This window comes from Sorghum bicolor, chromosome 2 (assembly GCF_000003195.3).
Source record: "Sorghum bicolor cultivar BTx623 chromosome 2, Sorghum_bicolor_NCBIv3, whole genome shotgun sequence".
In the NCBI taxonomy this organism is placed as follows: domain Eukaryota; kingdom Viridiplantae; phylum Streptophyta; class Magnoliopsida; order Poales; family Poaceae; genus Sorghum; species Sorghum bicolor.
The window spans coordinates 63,438,360-63,460,462 of record NC_012871.2 but is presented as its reverse complement, the minus strand read 5'-3'; the positions used below and the strand labels follow the sequence as shown (position 1 = coordinate 63,460,462).

The following is a 22,103-nucleotide window of genomic DNA, read 5'->3' as shown; positions in this document are numbered from 1 at the left end:
CTCATTCCTGTTTGTTACTTTTAACCATTTCAGGTATAGGCCTTGGGCTGCTGTTCATGATAGCATAGCTGGCTGTGTTATTGAGGTGTACAAAATGTAAATTAATTCTCTGTATCACCAACTGGATCTTCTCACTTTTGTGACTCAATTTATAATTACATCAATTCATGACATTGCTGTAAGCTTTACAGTTTTAAGAGCCTAAGATTGGTTATTGAATGCATATGTCAGACTTCAGTATCTGAACTTATTTTGCACTTTTTTTTGATAATTCAGTAACTCTGGTGAAGGCATGTAGTGACTCATGGTATTTTCTTTTGGATAGTGTGTCCACTTGTCAATCGGTGGCCTAGGAAAACCTGGTTATGTTTGTTATGTCACTCAGTAACAATCCAATACATTTTACATTATCGTCATACCAGTTTAGTGTCGATGTGTGACCCGTTTCAGACCGATGTAAAGTACAGTGTTGATCTTTATTTCTCTAGGTTGCTCACCTGGACTCTGGAGGTTGGAGATAAGTTTCAGACGCGATGCGGTTTTGATGGATCCTTTTATGAAATTTTCTGATGTAATTCAGGTACGTTTTTCTGCAGCTTTACCGTGTAACACCTGTAAGCCATAAATTTCACTGCATAGCACAATCTAATGTTAGTGCTATAAAGTATTAATGATTTAATGTTAGTGCTATAAAGTATTAATCCTGTATTGACACTTGATAGGAGATTGACTCAACTGAAATATGTGGATATTGTGTGCACCTGTTGTCAGTTTAAGAAAGGTGGAGGGCGAACCACATACTTGCCACGTTGTGAACAGGCTCTGTCAGCCAGGCCATTACATGAGTAGTGCAGTGCCAACAAAGGTTTTGCAGCTCCAAACTTGAAGCAAGAAAGCTGAGTGTGATGGACGACTTACTGAGGGATGGATGGATTGCAGAGGAGAAGGTGACATGGAAGAAACAACTTTTCACTCTTTAATATTATGTATAGATGTAGATATATGTAACATGGCACTCTTGTCCAAAGAGATGTGAGGGATGGAAGAGGAGTGAGAGATAGATGGTTTGCAGAAAGTAAGAGACGGAAGATACTTCCTCTCTTTAATAGGAAGTAAGATATAGACTAGATGGTTTGATGCAAATTGTAGAATGACTCTAATGCACGAGTGGTATAGAATTATCGAACCACATTCACATTTAAAGTGTTTATTATAGGTCTAGTTGGCACCATTGGGCAGGTTGAGGGACTGCATCTGTACATTACTCCTGTGGAATTGTGGACTACTTTGTCTTTTCTGCTGAGATATATATCGTTTCTAAGATTACCGTCTAACATCAATGTCCCTTTATCAGAAAATTGCTTCCATCAAGAGTGGGCTGGATGCATCTGCTATCCCTGCTGCGAAAAAAGCTGATTTGAGAGGCAAGGTTTCAAAGTTAGAGCTCTGTAAATGTTTCTATTTCGGATGTCATATATATGCTCATGTTTAAGAAAGAAGAATCACCTACGACATTTATTTTCTCTTTTTAATAAAAAGCTGTCACCTAGTAATTTACTCCCTCAGTTCTAAATTGTAAGCCGTTTTGATTTTTCTACACATGGTGTATATTTAGGTGCATAGCAAAAGCTATGTATCTAGCCAAAATGACCTACAATTTGGAGTGGAGGGAGTAATAATTTAGTTTTAGGATGATTATAACTGTTGCACGTCTCAGGATGAACTTAGGAAGGCAAAGAAGAAAATGGGTGAGCAAAATATACAAAAGGCTGCGAAGTCTGCAATGGATACCGCAGAAGCTGGTCTTTCAGGAAATAAGCTGTTTTGTGTTACTCATGTCAATGTGGGTCTTGATACCTCAGCTGTTCGGGAGGCGGTTATCAAAGTCATGGACCAGAGGTACTTGCATTATTCATTTTCGCTTTATTGTTAAGATAACGTTAGTCAGTAAATTGCTATAATACATGGCATGTTGTAGAACTATTTTATCCCATCTCAACTCTTAGATATCCTGGTGAACTTTTGGATATGTCTTGGCCCAGGGTTTGCCTATAATGTTATTCAGCACTGAAGAGGCATCAAACAAAGCTGCTATCTATGCTGGTGTGCCTCCCAATGCTCCTAGCGGCTTCAAGGTGTTGGACTGGCTTACACCTTCAATTGCACCACTCAACTCAAGGGAAGAGGGGTGGCGGCAAGAATGGCATCGCCCAGGGCCAGGTGAGTGAGCAATCTATTCCTGGAATATTCTATGGTCTTGGGTGCAAGTCATCAAGTCAAGTAATAAATGTCTAAATCAATTCTGCGATTCCTTTTACTGTAGGGAAGTGACGATTCTCAGCTCAAGGAAGCAATGTCACTTGCCAACAGCATTGCTTCGGTGAAGCTCTGCTGATTGGTGATTACTGGTGCACTCCCCATGGGGTCTTATGCGTGGCTGCTGTTGGATTACACTAAGCTTTTAGGCTCTGTTTGGTTTCTACCACATGCAAAATCAACTATCGATGCCTTGGCAGGGTGTGGCATGCCGCAATTCTGTGCATGAACCAAAACATTAGCTAAAAGTTGGGCAAAATGAGGCGTAGTGACCTGTGGCAACCTCTGGTAATAACCAAACAGGCCTTAGTTTTCCATTTACCCAATGTACTTACCAAAACTGTAGCTGCCTAACATTAGTCATGGCAACCTTTAGGCCGTAATCCAATAAACAGACCCGTATAACTTTCTTGTTAGGACATTTACTTGTCCAAACAGAAAATAGGCACTCCTTAATTCCTTTGCGATTTATTTTTGAACCACCATCCTTAAACTATAGGATCAAATATAGCCATGATATTAGCAGTTGGATGCTCATCTGAGGGCCAAATATGGCATGATGAAAAATAAGTTAGTTTGAAGCAGTTAAAAGTTTAATTCTTTATTTTATGAATTTTACTTATTAAATTCATTTTTTCACTCCTGCCGGAGATGCCTTGACCAAATTGGTGCCGCGTGCTTATATCTACATGCTAGCAGTCTCGCCTTCTTGGCGATTAATTTGCATAGGCTTCTGGTATGAGGTACACTCAGGGGTGTGTGTGCGTGCGTGTGATATGAGGATGTGCTATTCAAAAGGGAAATGCCCTGAGCAAATGCATGATTGAACTTCGCCAGGTTAAACATAATCTCTGAAGATATCTTATTTTGCTTTTCTCAGAGTAAAAAGAATAATCATTTGTATCGTGCAACATCCGGATATCCATGGACATGATTAACAAGCACAAATTTTATGTCTATTAAAGAGGAAGGTCCAGACCCCCTTGTTTAGCACCTGAGTTAAGAAGCCGACCTTGAGAAACTCAAGTATAAGCAATACTCCAAGCATTTACATGTTTGTGAAGACAAATAGACATTGTAGTGAATTCCTTCACAACCAGTTCCACAAGGAAGGTGCCAATGAGGCGTGCCAATGAGGCTTGTGAAGACAAATAGACAATGTAGTGAAGTAGGCTACACTATGCTTTGTTTCAATCATCATTGTTGCCTGTCAGGCAATTACCTTGGCATGTTTCTTTCAAGTCCTTGTTTAATTCAAAGGACTAACTAGCCCTTGTGTAACTTGTATTTGATATGTTCACTTTGATTGAATTTTGAGGAATCATTCTTACTGCCAGCCTGCATATATTATTAACTCAGTGGCTTTCATAGCAGAGTTACTGAAATAGTTTTTCTTTTACACTGTTGCATCTCTATCACACATGATTGCAAGTCACCTTGTACGATTGCCTTTTCCCTGTCACTTGGTCATTTCTGCTACATACTGTGATGAACCAACAATGAAACCTTAGACAAGGTTGCTGTATGAATTAAAAGAAAGGTCATTGTTGGTTCATACTACAACCTTGTGCTATACTGCTATCCAGGCCAATTTCTGGACCTTAGAGGTGAGGTCCTCAGAAAGAATAATGGGATAGACTATTAGAGCATCTCCAAGAGTTTTTTCTTAAATTCACTCTAAATCATCATTTGGAGAGCTATTTGAATAAAAATAGTTCTCTATATCTTTCATACTTCAACAACTTTTTCTATGTATCTTGTGTGCGCATTAGAGAGCTAGTATTGCTATCTATCTTTGGCTAGCGAGAAATCTGAAATAGAGATGACAATATTAAGAGGTCTAATTAAAGAATCTGTTAGAAGGTATTTTATTTTATCAAAACCTATATTCCTATCAATTAGGAAGGATATGGAGAGTCTATTAGAGTTGCTCCTAAGGATGCAAAACCATTTCTCTCAATAATCTTAGAAATATTACTGGAGGACTCTAGTGCTATTTTAATGAGGATAAGATATTAGGAGATATGTGCATTGTACCTGATTTGCAAGTTTCTACCTGCGGCTACATTGTACACACTTGAAGGAGATGTTAAATTGAAGATACTCATATTTTTTTCTCCATCCTGTAGACTGTAATGCCTTGCAGGTCTGAATACACCATTGTCGACTCAAGGTTTCTTTTCATTTGTAATTTGACATGTTTTTGTTGGCATGTACTCAAACTAAAGTTATCCTGTCACAACATGGCAAGAGCACTGAATTATCCAGTTCTGATAATATTATATTATATGATTTCATGCTTGTCGAGGTCTAGATATATTCATCTTGTTATGATGTGAATTAAAAAAAAGTATAAAATCAGCTGCACACTTAATGTGTTTGATGATAAAGCCCCAAATCTGAAGAATGACTGCTCAACTATTTCTTTTAGATGAATGCTCAACTGGTTAAAACACTTTTTGTGCAATAGGTGCTTCCAAATACATTATATTTTTATTATTATGGTGTATAGAAAAATTATGAACGAAACCGCATATGGGATTTTGAAAATAAAAGTCAATGAAAAAGAAAAAAAAGGATAGAAGGAATTTATTTCAAAGGGAAAAGGGGAAATTTTCTTTTGAGAGGACAAAGGAGACAGCCCTCACTTCTGTACAAGGTCCAAAGCAAACCGTAAAGACCGTTCCAGCCCATAGATAACAGCAGCTTCTGCTAAGCCCAGCCCAGCACTCTCAACCCAAGCCCAGCCCATTTACAGCACCTCCTGGCTCCTGCAAGCGGGGACGCCGGCCAGCCCGCAGCCAGTCTCCAGTCTCCACAGCGCAACCTCGACGAGCACCCAAATCGACGACCTCTTCCCCTCTCCGATCTCGACGCGCACCGATGCGGGCGATGTCGTCGGCAATTAGCGGTATGCTGCGGGCACGGCTGCGCGGGGCGGCGCGCGTCCGCGGCGGCGGCGGCGAGGGGGCCGGGCGGTGGACGACCCCGGGGCACGAGGAGAGCCCCAAGGGGTACCTCTTCAACCGGCCGCCGCCGCCGCCGGGGGAATCTCGCAAGTGGGAGGACTGGGAGCTTCCCTGCTACGTCACCTCCTTCCTCACCGTCGTTATCCTCGGCGTCGGCCTCAACGCCAAGCCCGACCTCACCATCGAGACCTGGGCGCACCAGAAGGCGCTCGAGCGCCTCCAGCAGCAGGAACTCGCCGCTGCCGACGCCCAGGCCGAGTGATCCGCGCGCCTCAGGTCCCCTCGAACTTTCGACTGCCTCTGATTTGGTTCCAATAAGATGGTCACGATGTGCGGTCCTGAATTTTCTGGTATTGATGGAGCACGAGCTGAACACTATGATGCTGTTTTTTCTGTTTCGCTTTGAAATTTGCCCGATGATGATGGCGAATGCCCTAAATGTTTTTAAATGTTTTGCTGTTGTATTATCATTTTATCCTTCAGTTGTACTCTTACATGACCACAATTTAGGATTTTACTTGTTTCTCAGTTCTCCAGATAGCTCTGTTGTGAAATGTTTCTTATATTGTTTGAGAGCCTTAGGCATTTTCCACATTTCTCAGTAGGCATATTACAGAGATAAATCAGGAGCACTGCTATGTGCCTGACGCATGTATGAGTATGACCAGGCCTAATCAACCAATCAGATAGCTCGTTTTCATCCATTTGGGATGGGCTACACATGTTGCTATAGTTGCACATAGGCACAGGTCGGATGGCCATGGCCATACGTATAGCCAGTCTAATAGATTAGTTTTAAAATGATAGGTGGTAATGCATACAGTGTTAATTAAGTAAATGTGTAAATTTGTTGGTTAGGTATAGTTGTATGTAAGATGCAGAACAATATTTAGGTGACTACATAAGGTGCAGACTGCAGAGGCTTAGCTTCTATGGTAACCTAACCTGTTGTCACAAACTCACAATGAATCCTGTGAATCTTTGATCATAGTTTAGACTCAAATAATTATGTTGTGCAGTTGAATTGTTGATGCTTTGAGTATCTACTGATCTACATTGAATGTGATGTTCTTGGTGAAAATGTTCATGGATTGCTTAGATATCTTAAAATAAGATAATATTTTAACTTTTAAGCACAGCTGTTGTTTACGAGGGTGTGAGCAAACCCGTGATTGTCCATACCCTAATTTGGACATCAATTCCCCATTTTCACCCTTATCCAATTTGTCTGTACCCAAATGCCCTTACCCAATCAGGAATCAGATAAATTTAACAGGAAATGGGTGCGGAAGATGACACAACAAGAACAAGCCACGTTAACCATGAACTTTGAATTTTCTGATAAAAGAATTAGAGACAAAGGCACAAAGCAGCAAGAAATGACTGATTAACAACATATCACAATACTATGGCATAAAAAGAACCAAAGCAGTAGGATTGGAAGGATCACACCCTGGTTCCATTTTTGTTCATAGTCTTGTTTGAACTCGCCTATCTTCATACAATGTGGCATATGCTGATGTTTAGAAATGTTCAGTGGAAGAAGACGATCAAAAGCTACTGCTAAATTGTAAGAATTTGGAAAGGTCAACTGGAATCAGAAGAAACATTCATCTGATTTGACCAGCTGGATATTTTTTACCATGCCAGAAGCATTCCAGGTTGCAGTTTCACCAGATCCATAAAAGCATTAGTAGATAATTTGCTAATGTTTCAATTTCGTTTTTTAATTTACCTGATGATGATGGTGAATGACCTATTGCCCTAAACATTTTAAAAATGTTTTGCAGCCATCCCATTCATCCTTTGGTTGTATTTGTACTACATGACAACATTTAGGCACTTAGGATTGTCTTCTGTCTATTCTGTTGATAACTCTGTTGTGAAAGATTCTTATGGTGTATGAGAGCCAGAGCCTCAGGCGTCTCTCAGTAAGTATGTTACTTGGAGAACTAGTTTGAAGTCGTTAGAAGAAGACAGCCCATAATGTGTAAATGTGCTGAGCTATGGGTATAATCATATAGAAGATGCAGGACTAATATTTGGATTGCTATTAGATGTAACTATTAGCTTCTATGGTAGCTGAGCACCTGAGGTCGTTTTATATTTCATAAAAAGGGATACGAAGCCACGTCAATGTAAAACAAGTGGAATGTTGCTTCATTAGTGTCGCTATGAATCTTATGGTCAAATAGGCATGTTGTGCACTTGAATTGATGATATGATGAAGGATAAACCATTGCCTATTGCCATGGATTGCTTAGATGTCTTAAAAATAAGATAATATTTTGAATTTTAAGTTGGTGAAGGATCCAAGCCATAGTACATGGACTACTGGTGGAAGTTTACTTTCACAGTCACAAGTATACTCAAGGCTTTCAGGGTCAGTTGCTCTACACAAAACTTGGCAAGCTTTTTCAGGCATGCTTATTACTAGTCATATGCTAAGGAGGTCCTTTTTTTATTTTCTGCAAAATTTGGTGTAGTTGTGCTTTTTCATCTTACCATCTCCATACACCAGCAATTCTAGACATGAATACTGGGAATCAGTGTTCCTAAATAGTCAAATTACTGTCTATGTTTCATATACCAAAATTCCTATGTGTTTGAGAAAAAAAATATATATTACCAAAAAATTTGAAGAGTTAACATATCAAACATGCTAGAACTTAGTTTGAGTGATTACTGTGGCTAAGCTAGCATTGATGGTTGCAAAATTACCATTTTGTGCCTAATGATGGATAGTGACTTAGCAGCCACCTGGTGAGTGCTTCTGCAGTTTAGCGCGTTGATAGGCAGAGAAGTTGAGCAACCTTGAACTTGATCACCTCTGGGTTCATGTACCTTGATCAGCTAATGATTCTACTACAAGGGACATAAGAAAATGAGCTTGTCTTTATTTAAAACCCACAAATGATTCCTTATCATTGTTTTAAAGGGTGTTTGTATAATGTATATATGATTGACACTAGCATATGCAATGGGTTATGGGTCAAGTGACTCATAAAGTATGGATGGCTAATTTCTGTAGAAATTCGAAGAAATCTGAACTTAGGCTAAAGTGAGTTATATCACTTGCCTCCTAGATTTCTTCCAATCTTATATAGTTACTCTCAGCCTGTTTTTCTGTCTCAGCCTGTCTTTCTGACCAATCAGTCTTAATATTGTGACAAGCACTTGTCTCTGTTGCTCTTTTCTTAGCTCAGTTTTCTACCTTCTCTGCAATAACTATTATGATCATGTTCCTGGTTGTATGCATAATCATATAGAGCTGCTGTTTCTCAGTTATCGAAATCCTATATTGCATAATGTTTGAGCTTTCATTCCTTTGTTTGAGTGGTTCTTTTAGCGAATTGTGTCTGTTCACTCTCTGCATACAATAGGTTATGGGTGTGGTTCTGTGAAGTTTACTTGAATGAACTGATTTCCCTGCCAGTGCGAAGATTTGAGTCTAGTACTCCCTCCTTACCTATTAATAAAGCATGTTCTAAGAGTTTTCGAATTACGCCCTGGTGATAAAGGTATTATTTTTGTAAGATCATTTGACTTGGCTGAAGTTTTAGTATTATCAAACAGATAGTAACTGAATCAGAGGTAAAATCATGCAGTTGGAAGTTTCCTAGCCTGTTTTGGACAGGATATTTTCTGTGAAATTTATTACTTTGTTATGTAAAAACTTAGGCTGAAGCTTCGACTAATGTCATGCTTGTTGAGCATATAAGTTCATCTTCTACATGCATGTGCTTGTACTTGCAGTCCTAGGCCTTGTTTAGTTCCAAAATATTTTGCAAAATCGACACTGTAGCTCTTTCGTTTGTATTTGACAAATATTGTCCAATCATGGACTAACTAGGCTCAAAAGATTCGTCTCGTCAATTTCGACCAAACTGTGCAATTAGTTTTTATTTTTGTCTATATTTAATACTTCATGCATGTGTCTAAAGATTCGATGTGACGGAGAATCTGAAAAAATTTTCAAAATTTTTTGGGAACTAAACAAGGCCTAAACCTAGGGTCTGTTCGCAGGTCTGAAAAGTTGGTTGAGAGTGTAACTGTACACCTGTACCATCTAAGTTAGTACTTATCGAGGTTAAAATGCCACTTAGTTCTTCCTAGGTTGAGTTTTTTTAATTATTTTCTTTACGATCCTATAATCGCCTGGGTCAGTTTTTTTTTTTTTTTGGCAAACGGAATTTGAATCAGGTTTGATAACTTCACAAAAGCGAGGTGCATATTGGCCTAGATGCTGCGTTCTGTGCAAAGAGATGAGATGTTACATGTATGTACTTCTTTTGGGGAAAAAATGCGGCATGTCTTGTTGATCGTGTGGCCCAAAGTCATTTATCCCAAGTATCGTCGGTTGCGTTCGTTGTCGTAATGTTATCCTCGTGAGCAATGTTCAGATTATTTCATCACGAGTTTTCTGCAGCAACACGCTTACACGCACATGCTGCCTTGGCCAAACGCGAGGTGCTTAGCTGGCTAGGAAGAAAAAACTGCCTACTTATGCAGACAGGCCGTATGGTAGAGTAATGATGCTTGCCTGTCATGTTTGGTCTCTAATTTCCAGTACTTGAAGCATCGTCACAGGGCTTGGCTTTCAAATCGATCTGGCAGTGAAACTCTCTGCAACTTCATGTTCAACTATCATGCCAACCGAAACGCATGCTCTGAGCGTTGAATTCTGAACAGTACTATTAAGGGCATTACTGCACTTTGGCTTGTACTATCTGTCGACGTATTTCTGTTGCTAACTGTAAGCATGACCTTTTGTGGAGCGTGGATTCTGTTTGTAGATATGGCATCATTACTGCTGGAGCTTGCTCGTTACTAGCCGCATTTTTGTTTTGCTTTTCTTTTTCCTACTAATCAGATGCATCTAAGTACGAGCTTTTTTGGGGGGTAGGATGTATATTCTATAACCTCCATGCTACTACAGATGCATCAACTTTTTAAATGGGAATTTTACCTCCATTTTTGTAATCTTCATGTTTGAACTACCATGCCCTGCAACAGAAAGCATATTCTCAATTCTAGATTTATAAACGACCTTATCTCTTCATTATTTAAGGGCATCAATCCACTTTAGATTTTACTAACCCTGTATGCATTCCTGTCGCCGATTGTAAGCTGTCCTTTATAGACTGTAATCTAAAGAACTGTAGAGTAGATAGGATAGCACAGCTTGTTCATAGTTCTTTCTGGTGGGATGTACTATGCATAGTGTAACCTGCAGATTGAGTACATATGCTCGCTTTTGCGTAGATCCAAAGCTTACATCGTGTCTTTCCGGCACTTTTGACCAGGGCTTCTATTCTCTACACGGAGTTCTGCTTGCCATGCCTGGCTTCACTGATGCAAAGCTGGGCCTATCTTTGAGCAAAAGTGGCTGCTCCAGCTCCCGCATCTGCATCTCATCGATCTGATGATGGCTCTAAACACAAAAGATGCTTCGGTTGCCGCAGCCGTGTAGATCTATTTTACGCTTTGCTATATGATTGCTGTGGCCGGTGTCCTCTGCATGCACTACACAGTTGCACGCAGCGTTGCAGGGCATGGGGCCGTAGCCATGCAATGGGACATGCCGGCTGTGGTTGTATCCTGTCACGCCGCGTAGCTCTGGTGTGGTCTGGTCCGGCGCGCTGGATGTGCGGATGCGGAAACACTTGTTGTGGTGTCTAGGATGGGGTTCTTGGCCAGCAAAGCTGTTAATGCATGCTAATGCTAGCCAACCACCTCCTGTTATGTTGTTATCTGGCATGGACTAGTCCCTTTCCGTGGCTTGTCATACCCTACCGGCTAGAACGACCAGCGAAAGAGTCGGCGGATCTGTTTGTGTTGTTCTCTCATCTCTCCATTTCTTTATGGACAGCTTCGGACACGGAAACCCGTGTTCCCTATATGGCATGAGCTGAGTTACGGTTACATGCTTAATTACCATGAAATTTCTCCAAAACTTACGTGAAACAACTACTTGTGTTTCGATTCTCGAAAGTCACAAAAATTATAAATTATTATCACGTACTCCTTCCATTCTAAATTGTAAGTTATTCTAAAAATCTTGGAGAGTCAAATTTTTCAAAGTTTGACCAAATTTATATGATAAAATAATTATTATTATGATACCAACTAAATATTATTAGATTCTCCCTTAATTATATTTTCATAGTATACTCACTTTACGTTACAAATATTATTATTTTATTCTATAATTTTGGTCAAACATGAAAATGTTTTGACTCTTTAAGATTTTTGGAATGGACTTACAATTTGGACTGGAGGAGCAGTAGTCTTGTGAAACTCCGGGACGGTGGATGGATTGATGGTGTGATTTGCTGGGTGACGCAGCACGCGGTGGCCGGTGTCGGTAGCACGTCCGTGTCTGTTGAGAGTTGAGCCCAGCGGAGTCGCCAATTTGCCATCTGTGCACGTCATCAATTCATCATGCCCTGCGACGAGAGGACATCTCTACTCTGTTCCAAGAACATTCCATTTCCGATGTCCATTTGCCTGGTCGCGCGCATGCAACCTTGCCCTTCAATTCTCCCCCTTCTGTCTCACTGGCACGTGGGGTCCACCGGGCACCGGGCAGTGATCTGGGCTGGCAGAGCCACCAGGGCCTTGCTGGATTGTACTGGTGGGTATACTCCGTGTCCGTAGCAGCTTAGCTGTTTGTTACAGCTAGATTATGCCTTGAGAGCCCTTGGTCTCTTGTACGTGTGCAACCCATAACCGTCCGTGCGATGCGTCCATTTGAACCAGAAACCAGACGGTGGGAGCTCCGTACGCATCCAATCTAACCGGTTGGTCTCGCACTCGCTCACGATGGGGGTGTACGGATCTCAATTATACCGTGCTAATTTCCAAAAACAACATAAAGGCACATGATTACACTGTGGCATTTAGCGCATGAATGTGTTTAAGAATCCCCCCCCCCCCCCCCCCCAAAAAAAAACCAAAATGTTAGTATCTGATTGAGAGGTTGGATCTAGATAACCTTTGGAGGATTGTCATATCACTGTACGTATCGGTAGTAGATTGAAACGTTTGAATTTGAGGGTATTTATTTATTATTATCATTTGTTTTCAAAGTACAGCCTTATGTCAATGGAATCATTGCCGTTTGAACGGAGAGTCAACATAATTTACAAGCCAAGTGAGTGTATTAAATTAAAAAAAAACTTGTAATTAGCTTTTGTAAGCTTGCTTCTACATAGGCGTATGGAAACCACCTATGTATAGTATGCATCTAACTTAATAGAACCGCATCGGATTCCAGTGCAACGGACAATTAGATTATATGTTAGCACAATGATTTGAGAAGCCTCACTTATTATGAAATGTTACTCAATCTACATTTTGGTGGTTGGTGGATATATAACCCATATATATGGATCGTGCCAATATAGAATGGTACAAAATAAAAGGTGCCACATGATGACAAATATATATATACACAGAAAAAGTATCCACACACTGCACAGTGTACACTGCTACGCTATAATACGTCCAATAAGTACGGTGCCAAAAAAACAATGTATCCTGCGCTGCCCTGTACGTACAGTACATCGCTCATACGCTCGGCCGTATACCTGTACGGTGTGGGGGCACCGCGGCGGAGCAGTAGGCGTCAGCGATGTGACGTGACGGCGAGCTGAAAGGGTCAGGGCACCGGGCAGGAGGTTCGGTTACACGGTCCGGCAGCTCCGGCGCGCGGTTTAGCGAGGGCAGAACAGCAATATACGCTCGTGATTAAGGCGCCTAATCCGATTCTGGGACGTCGACGGCGACGGTCACCTGGAACCGGCGGTGGCGCTGCCACCAGTCCACCACCGACAGCCTCTGCCGCCAGGAAAGGGGGTGGTGCTGCGGATCCCGAGTGCGCGCGCCACTCTTTTGGGAGCCTGGAGCAACTGGACATGGACATGCGCTTCCGACCTCTGTTAACGCCTTCTTTTAGAAAAAACAAAGAGGATAGATTCCTCTCTCTTTCGATCAGAATGAAGCTTTTTGTTCAAAAGCTGGTTCCTCATTATGATACAGATTCTATTCGGGGTTTTATTATTTCAGTATTTTTGTGTTAATTAACGGATGGAAGTGTGGGGAAGTTGAATTGGTGAGGCAACTGAAACTTGCTTTTGTGTCCTAAAAATCCCTAACCATCTTTGTTTCTTTCCTTTTTTTCAAAGCTCATTAAATTTCCAAGAATAGGTGAATTTACTTACCACATGCTTTTATTCGGCTCGCTGAAATTTAGTCGATACTGATGCTGCTGTTGATTTGTTATGAGAGAAAAATATTATTTCTTCGTTGTTATAAAAGTACTACGTTATGTTCAAGCGAATTATGTCTAGCTAGACAAAAACATAGGTTCCCATGTGAAGATCAATAAGGGTTGTTTGAATTATGGGTTTATTGTTTTGAGGTTTTTATACATATAACCAGAAGCTGAAAGAAACAAAAACAGTAGCTTTTTTACTCTAGAATTGTAACAATCCAAGAGGGTGGTCTCACCTAGCTTTTCACAGTTTGTTGCTTATCGTCATTCGGTCACCCTTCAAGAACCCAACAGCTCTACAATATCACGCTGCCAAACAACTACCATTTTCTTTTTCAACCTCATCGTTTAAGATTATCCGTCGAATCTATTAGCTATTTTTCTTTCACAACAAATCAACGAACAATATTTTCAGCCATGACTTATTAGCCAAGCGAACAAGCTGAGTTCATTTTTTCACAATCCAAAATGTAACAAGTTTTCAAACAAATATGTGTCCTAGACATCTGAAGAAGTAACAATTAAGGCCTGTTTGTATTCATGTAGGTAGTAGTTGTATATATGCTAATATTTATGTCTTATGGATCCAAATATAAGTATAGAAAATAGACTAACTAATTGTTAGCTAGACCACTAGATAACAATGATCTAACTACTTGGATCAAAATAGATAATAACACCTAATAGGTGGAGAAATAACAACTATTTCATAAATTAATTGTTTATCCAAACACCCTACTAGCTAATAGGTACCTAGTAAATTGTTAGCTAGCTAATATTAGCTATGTGCTATTAGCTAGCTAACTATTATCAACTAATGAATTAAACAGGGCCTAACAGTAAGAGCATTTCTAAAAGATTAGCCAAAAATAGTAGTCAAATTTACTGATTTAGCTATTATCTAAAATATATTTGACAAAAAATATTAGAGTACTCTAATTCAAAGGATGGTTAATGAGATAGACTATCTAAAAGTAGAAAGCGAATAAGGTGGAATGTAGAGCTACTAAATTTAGAGAGTAATGAGAAATCTTGAAAAATTTTGGAAACTAAACAAACCCTAAATCATGACTTCATGCCGTGGTTTATGCTCCGTCTTCCAGCTATGTCTATCCTTTCACGGTCACCGGTATTACTAGGAGCGCGATAGAATTTGGATATGGATCCATTGAGAGGAACAGTGACCTAGCAATGAGGGAAGAAAAAGGATGGTGCTCGATCTGACAGTTTGTACAACAATGGATACAGGTTCTGGTCCTGTGGAAAATAGCACCAAGCAAAAGGTGACCAATAAACCGACAAAAAAATTCAATGCTTGTTCGACGGTGATCAAAATTTCAGTTAGCACTAACCTCCTCACTCCTATCACATACATTTTCCAAATCAAAATGCTGGCAACCCCAAAATTTGCTGCTACCATTTTGGCTAATCCCAAACCGAATAGTAGCGGAATTTGATCGGCCACGTCCCAACGAGCCATTACTCCGGTTGTTAGGGTCACCGTGCGGTTAGCAGATTCGGTTCGGCGGCCTCCAAACACACGTTCCTATAAGCAAAGCAGCAACGGCCACCACGCCCACGCCAACGCCCAAGCGGTGGCACTCCTCCTTGCCATTGCCAGTGACGCCTGCCTGCCTCGCCGTAGCCCGCCGCCCCGCTCCGCCCGCGCCTAGAAGCGGCCGCCAGACCAGCCAAGTGACCCAAGTGGCCGGTGGCCGCCTAGTCGTCCCCTCCCGCGCCGACCGCCCACGCGGCGCCGCTCCGCACCAACATTCCCTCGGGAACCACGGCGGCGCCCACTCCCACACCGCTTTAAACTAAACCCCCGCGCAGGCGCGCCATTGTTGTTGTAGTTAGAAAAAGAAGGAACAGAAACAGATAGAGCAACCGCCCTGCTCCCTTCCCTGGTCTCGCCGTCTCGCTCCTCGTCCCGCTCCCGCCCGCGTCGCACGGGAGGAACTGAACCGGCCGGCGCGCGCGGCAACCGCGAGAACCCCGGTGAGCACCAGCGACTTCTGCTCTGCTTAACGTTTCGCCTTCCTCCTAATCCCATCCACCGGGAATCTCGTTCTTGTGCATTGGGGGTGAGATTGGAGTGCCGTCGTGTTCGATTCGAGATTCGGAGGTTACATTTCCTTTTGAGGTCCTGGGCTCTTGCTTCCTTTTATTGGCGCCGCAAATTTCGTTGTTGAAGCTGGTGGGATCCTGGTCCGACGAGCTCTGCGTTTGGTGCGCGCGCTTGTAGATTGGTTGCAGCAAGCATCCCATCAGCATTCGCGGACTGACTAAGACAAATTGGTGGTTTCTGGGCTTGCGAGGATTTCCTGTTCTTGTTTTTGCTCCTGTGCCGTCTGAGCATTTTTTCCCTCTAATCTCAGTTACTATATCTTATAATTTCCACACGGATTAGGCTGGCATTTTTAGACTGAAGTTTTGGTCCATTGGTGGGTGGTAGCCTGTGATTCCCACTTCTTTGCTTTTTTTTTTAATGGCTGCTTGATAATTGTTGTTTTCCCAACTTTCTTGGACTTCACCGTGCTGAAAATTCCTGCTGCCATTTGTTGCAACGGTGTAAATCGAATTGATGGACCTGCCTGTATTGTCGGGTGATTGGTAACTGTGCATGTGGCGTAACATGAATTTTGAAAACTTTTTGTTTTTTTGGGTGAACTAAACAAGGCCATAGTGATTCTTGTGGAATTTAAGGACTGTCTCATGCTCAGTATCACCGCGTCTGCATCCATCATGAATCGTAATTACCTTTACCATATCAGTGGCTTGTCAGATCTCCCTGTATTCAAGTTATGGTGCAGCTTTATGTCCAGGGCTCTTTCATCACCCTGGGACCTCCTTCTCGAATGCAATCCAGGGGCACACCGTGGTCCAAGACCGGCCGGAGCCCCACGGCCATGTGCCTCCCAACTACCGTCTGTCCAAGCGAATTACTTGCTTGTCCTGTAGACAATATCATTTGTACCAGATTCTCTTATTAAGCTGTTGAAGAATTTTCAATTTTGCTTGCAAGACAGAAATCTTGCTCAGCTGTCCAGTTCATGAGTTGAGTTGCTGTCCTGTCACTTGTTTTATGATGTGAACATATGCTTGTCAGGACCAAATATTTTACTTAGGACTTACTGTCATGCTCCGTGGTGAATGCTTTATTGTAAGCTGCACTTTTTACTAATTAACTTATTAGGATGCAGAGGATTGATCTGCGTGCAACTTATGCTTTATAGTGGATGTCTCCGTAGTGAACATTTGCTTCTTAGAATGACTGTCAGTATCCAGGAACATGCTTTTTTGGGGATTTCTTACTGGAAGCTGCATTTTTTTTAACTTGGGGGTGCAGATCTTTCTACAGTCACAAAGTTTCTGGGTCGATGGGGTCGAGGTATGGGGTTGCGGTACGTGGTACGCTATTTGTGAGAAATTTTTACACTTCGGGTCGAAAATGAACCCGTGAACGTGGGCCAGGGTCGATGAACCCGGGTCGAGGGTCGAAGGTGGTGAACCTGTTTTATGTGACTTTCTACCTCTTCGTATCAGCTCTGAACTTGCACTGCATCTTTTATTTTCAGTTGCTACTTATGTGTCATTGCATTTTTTTTGTCCTTTTAATTCCCTTTGCCCTTTCATAATCATAATAATCACATTTGGGTTTGTTAAACCATCTTGAAAATTCCCTATTGACTTTCTTAAGCTGATACGACTTTGCTGGTGTTTCTAATTCTGTTGGTGATTTGTCCAGGTATCAAACTTCTAGTGCATCACAAAGGATACTGAAATGGGTGCCAAAGAGAATGGAGAAGAGAGAGATGATCATTCAAGTGATGTGGAAAGAGATGGTAAACACGGGAAGGAAACTGAAACAGACTATGAACCAGCTAGAAATTCCCTTTCATCACCTGGTGAGGCTACCAATAATGAAGACACTAAAGTGAAAAGAGTCTCAAGGGTTCCAAAGAAGCTAGCAAGGAAAGAGTCTAAGGAAAACAGCCCACGCTCAGCAAGAAGCATTTCCAATCGTCAAATCCACACCAAGCTGCAGTTTATATCGTCAAACAGTAGCCAGAACAAATCGCCAAAATCAAACAAAGCAGCTAATGGCGCTAAAACTGTTGAAATGAAGAAGCCAGAGACTCCGAAAGCTCCTTCTTGTTCTTCATCTGAGATGTCTGAGGAAACAGATGACAAAGCTATTGAGGATAGACCCACAGATGACAAAGCAGTTGAGGACAGAGTCAAGGATGATAGCGCTGTTGAAGGCAGAGCCACCAATGATCAAGCCGTTGATGACAGAGCGAAGAATGATAAGGACATTGAGGACGGAATGAAGGATGATAAGGCCATTGAATGTGAAGTCACTGATGATAAACCTATTGAGAGCAAAGTAACTGATGATATTGCCATTGAGGTAGAGATTGAAGGTAAAGCCATTGAAGAGGCAAAGGAGATCGATATATTGGATGAAGCTCCGAAATGTGATCAGAGTACTGGCACTGATGATGAAATTGCTGATACGGAAGAAAACATAGCTGATAATGGCAACTCAGTTTCATATGAAAATAATGAGGAATTATATACAAAAATTGAGAAGTTGGAGCAGGAGCTACGTGAAGTTGCTGCCCTTGAGATTTCTCTCTACTCTGTGGTGCCAGAGCACGGTTGTTCATCACATAAGTTGCATACACCAGCTCGCCGTCTATCTAGGATGTACATTCATGCATCAAAATTTTGGTCCTCAGATAAGAAAGCTTCAGTTGCAAGAAATTCAATTTCTGGGCTTGTGCTTGTTGCAAAGTCTTGTGGCAATGATGTTTCAAGGTAAATTATGACTACCCTCTACTGCTTGTTTCCCCTTATTGTTATTACCATCAACTCCTTCAGATCAAAATTTAAGAAGTGAGAATCTAATTTTGATGTAGGTTGACATTTTGGCTATCGAACACAGTTGTCCTGAGAGAAATCATTGCACAAACATTTGGTACTTCACGACACTCAAGTCCAGTTCGGGGTTTCAGCACAAATGGTAATGCAAAGAAGCCTGACAGGAGTTTCGCTCCAACGCGATGGAAAAGTAACTATAATGGCAAGTATGCGAAACCCAATATCATGCAGCTGCCAGATGATTGGCGGGAAACTAGCACGCTGCTGGATGCGTTGGAGAAGATCGAATCTTGGATCTTTTCTCGGATTGTTGAGTCTGTGTGGTGGCAGGTAAAAGTTCACCATATTACTGTCTTGCACTTTCCAGAAAGCTGAGTATGGCTTCTCTAAAACAGTGATGGTTAAAACCTATTGCAGATTAATTCATGTTTTCAGTTTTCTGAAGGATTTTTATTTCCCAGGCAATGACACCCCACATGCAAGCCCCTGTAGAAGATTTGTCAACTCCAAAGATTGGGAAGTTATTAGGGCATTCTTTGGGTGATCAGCAACATGGGAATTTTTCTATTGATCTCTGGAAAACTGCATTTCATGATGCATTCAGCAGAATCTGTCCTCTCCGTGCTGGTGGACATGAGTGTGGATGTTTACCAGTGTTGGCAAAATTGGTATGCTCTCAGATTTTTCTTTCTTTGGTAATGATATCTTTTGTGTGAAGTCTACTCATGATATTCTTCTGTTTCTATCAGGTGATGGAGCACTGCATAGCCCGTTTAGATATTGCTATGTTTAATGCCATCCTTCGTGAATCAGAGAATGAGATACCTACCGATCCTATATCTGACCCAATTGTGGACTCAAGAGTTCTGCCAATTCCAGCTGGCGACTTAAGCTTTGGATCAGGCGCACAGCTGAAGAACTCTGTATGTACTTAGATTACGAAATGCTTGCAATAGCAAGATGAACAAACAAACAATCTAGAATAGGACTGTGCATGACCTCTCCCTTGCAATTACTAGTGATTGTTAACACATGATATACTTCTGTAGGTTGGGAATTGGTCCAGATGGTTGACTGATACATTTGGCATGGATGCTGCCGAATCTGGAAAGGATGGTCAAGATGTGGAAAGTAACGGTGATGACAGAAGAGATGCAGCTGAATCAACTTGTTTTAAGCTACTTAATGAGTTGAGTGATCTTTTGATGCTCCCGAAGGACATGCTTCTCGAGAAAACCATTAGGAAAGAGGTATGCTTCCATTCGTAGTTCCTGTCTCATTCCCAGGTCCTAACTTGTGCTTCAGTAAGTTTTGATCTTCTTGTTTTGCATCAGGTCTGTCCTTCCATTGGCCTTCCACTAGTAACAAGAATACTCTGCAACTTCACTCCTGATGAGTTCTGCCCTGATCCTGTTCCTGGCATGGTTCTAGAGCAGCTGAATTCTGAGGTATACTTTCCGTTTGCTAAAATGGCTTGTTTTGCCTTCGATTTGGAAGAATCTTGTGTTACCTACGTACATGTGAAATTGCTCAACTGGTATTGCGACTAATGCCTTGCAGAGTTTGCTGGAGCGATTCACAGAGAAAGACATGATCAGCACATTCCCAGTCACCGCTGCTCCAGTGGTGTACAGCCCCCCTACGCTGGAGGACGTCGCGGAGAAAGTGGCTGACACAGCTTGTGGCAATCCAGAGCTGGACCGGAGGGGGTCAATGGTGCAGAGGAGAGGGTACACCAGCGATGACGATCTGGATGACCTGGAGTTCCCCCTGGCATCCCTGTACGACAAGAGCAATCCCCCCTCCCCGTGCAACAATGGCGTCGCACATTTCAGCACTCGGCAGGGAGCCTCCATTGAGAATGCGAGACACGAGCTCCTGCGAGAAGTATGGTCCGAACGGCGATGATCAATACGGCATGTGGAGCCTCTTTGATCTCTGCATTGTAGAAATGGTGGGACAACCTTGAAGAAAAGCTTTAATCGGAAAGCGATGAACAAAATGCTAGTATATTCATTTGTTCTTGTATATCCGTTCCTCTGTGAGCCTAGCATACAAGAAGTTTGAGAATAGTTCTCACATTATTTTTTCCTCTGTATATGATATAGTGCAATTGTATTCTACAGTGGCTGTGATGAATGTGATGTGATGATGAAAGATTGGGAGACGTAGCATCATACTGGAACACGTTGCCGTTCAACCTCCATTATTTCTGCCTGTCCTCCCATTTTCCTTTTTTTTTTCGAAAGGAATATTCTGTCAGCCCTTGTGCCTTGAGCGTGATGGATCCATTTCTTTCTGTTCACCGACACTTGGGTCAGCAGGCCACTTGTGCGTGAGCTGTTTCCACTTTCCTCGTGGTCTATCCATCATTGGTCATGGTGGGGTGATGTGGGGGTGCCAGCGAGAACCAACCATTCAACGAAGGCGCCGACGAGGTGTGACGGTGAGAGGGGACGTTACTGACGTTCTACCGGCTATGGATCAACATCAACCAGCAGTAGTTCCAATCGAAGCGCGTACATGCCCCCTGGGGGAGTCGGGGCTGGGAGGAAACGAACTTGTGGGCCGTCGCGCGGTCCAAAACCCACACGGCACAAAAACGAGAGAAACGCACCAACTGCACGATGGCGCAACCCCGACGGCGAAGGCCCAACTGACTAGCGCGGCGAAAATGGCCCCGCTCGGCTTTGCCGCTTGCCCTTCCGTAGGAGCGGCAACGGTGATTACTACTCTCTCGGTACCAAATTATAAATCAATCCAAAAATCTTTGAGAGTTAAAGTATCTCAAATTTGATTAAAATTATAAAAAAATTACAAAGATTTATGACATCGAATAGATATGCTATAAAAGATATAATTAATTAAGAACCTAATGATACTTAGTTGGTGTCATAAATATTATTATCATATCGTATAAATTTGGTCAAACTTAAGATGCTTTGACTCTCCAAGATTTTTGTAATGACTTATAATTTGGGATGGAGGGAGTACTTTTTTCAAGTGATATGTTTGGTTTGTCCTAAGTTAAACATTGCAAACTTTCATTAACTATTTTTTAAAAAATATATATTGTTTAATAATATATGAATTATATATTATGATAGTATTTATCATAATAAATCTAAAAATATAAATCTTATGACATGAAACTATATAAATTTTTTGAAATCAATAGTCAAAGATACACATGTTTAACTTAGGACAAACTAAATGTGACACTTAAAAAAACGGAAGGAGTATGAGTGTAACACCCTAAAAATTTGCATCTTTTGAAATAGGTCTAAAATGATTTAATTAGGTATTTTTGTGCTCATAAAAACATAGTAAAAATGAAAATTTTCCTTAAATTAAAATTCATCATAGGATTTAGCAACAATGTTGTGTATACATGCTGACGCATAAGATTTAATGTGATGTTTCCTTTTTTGCTCTTTGTGTGGTGATAGTAAGAAAAGTATTTAAAATACATTTGGTAGATTGATCTTCCTTGACCAGTAAGTCTTTATCTTTATCTACAATCAAAATCCTTGTTTCCCAGCTCAAGTTTTTATTGAGCTTTCTAAAAACATTTCTTTGTAATCAAATCATTCCTTTCAGTTCCTCGCCCATTAATCAATCTCTAAAAATTTACAAGGAATTATCTTAGCTTT

The 22,103-nt window shown here is 41.4% G+C and overlaps 3 protein-coding genes across 4 annotated transcripts; all 3 read left to right on the top strand.

Annotated features, from left to right (window-relative positions):
• LOC8064844 (alanine--tRNA ligase) lies at positions 906–2,395 on the top strand. The gene is made up of 6 exons (XM_021453559.1): positions 906–947; positions 1,355–1,429; positions 1,718–1,899; positions 2,066–2,103; positions 2,180–2,220; positions 2,324–2,395. The coding sequence occupies exons 1-6, from the start codon at positions 906–908 to the stop codon at positions 2,393–2,395; spliced, it is 450 nt and encodes a 149-aa protein (XP_021309234.1).
• On the top strand, positions 5,109–5,821 carry LOC8064843. The gene has a single exon (XM_002462517.2). The coding sequence runs from the start codon at positions 5,200–5,202 to the stop codon at positions 5,545–5,547; it is 348 nt and encodes a 115-aa protein (XP_002462562.1). The 5' UTR covers positions 5,109–5,199; the 3' UTR covers positions 5,548–5,821.
• LOC8055870 lies at positions 15,140–20,627 on the top strand. Of its 2 annotated transcripts, none has more exons than XM_002462516.2 (8): positions 15,140–15,561; positions 17,312–18,387; positions 18,489–18,780; positions 18,912–19,118; positions 19,200–19,373; positions 19,500–19,700; positions 19,785–19,898; positions 20,011–20,627. In XM_002462516.2, the coding sequence occupies exons 2-8, from the start codon at positions 17,348–17,350 to the stop codon at positions 20,356–20,358; spliced, it is 2,376 nt and encodes a 791-aa protein (XP_002462561.1). In that variant the 5' UTR covers positions 15,140–15,561; positions 17,312–17,347; the 3' UTR covers positions 20,359–20,627. The 2 variants fall into 2 exon arrangements, with proteins under 2 accessions (XP_002462561.1, XP_021310472.1); XM_021454797.1 differs by lacking the exon at positions 15,140–15,561 and adding an exon at positions 16,705–16,726 and having other exon boundaries at positions 20,011–20,621.

Excerpts from the sequence above, each read along its gene's own strand:
- LOC8055870 (XM_002462516.2), top strand. The coding sequence starts at position 17,348 with ATGGGTGCCAAAGAGAATGGAGAAGAGAGAGATGATCATTCAAGTGAT. Across the intron at positions 19,701-19,784 it reads AGAAAACCATTAGGAAAGAG|GTCTGTCCTTCCATTGGCCT; the intron begins GTATGCTTCCAT and ends GTTTTGCATCAG. Across the intron at positions 19,899-20,010 it reads TAGAGCAGCTGAATTCTGAG|AGTTTGCTGGAGCGATTCAC; the intron begins GTATACTTTCCG and ends AATGCCTTGCAG.
- LOC8064843 (XM_002462517.2), top strand. The coding sequence starts at position 5,200 with ATGCGGGCGATGTCGTCGGCAATTAGCGGTATGCTGCGGGCACGGCTG.
- LOC8064844 (XM_021453559.1), top strand. The coding sequence starts at position 906 with ATGGACGACTTACTGAGGGATGGATGGATTGCAGAGGAGAAG. Across the intron at positions 1,430-1,717 it reads AAGCTGATTTGAGAGGCAAG|GATGAACTTAGGAAGGCAAA; the intron begins GTTTCAAAGTTA and ends TGCACGTCTCAG. Across the intron at positions 2,221-2,323 it reads ATGGCATCGCCCAGGGCCAG|GGAAGTGACGATTCTCAGCT; the intron begins GTGAGTGAGCAA and ends CTTTTACTGTAG.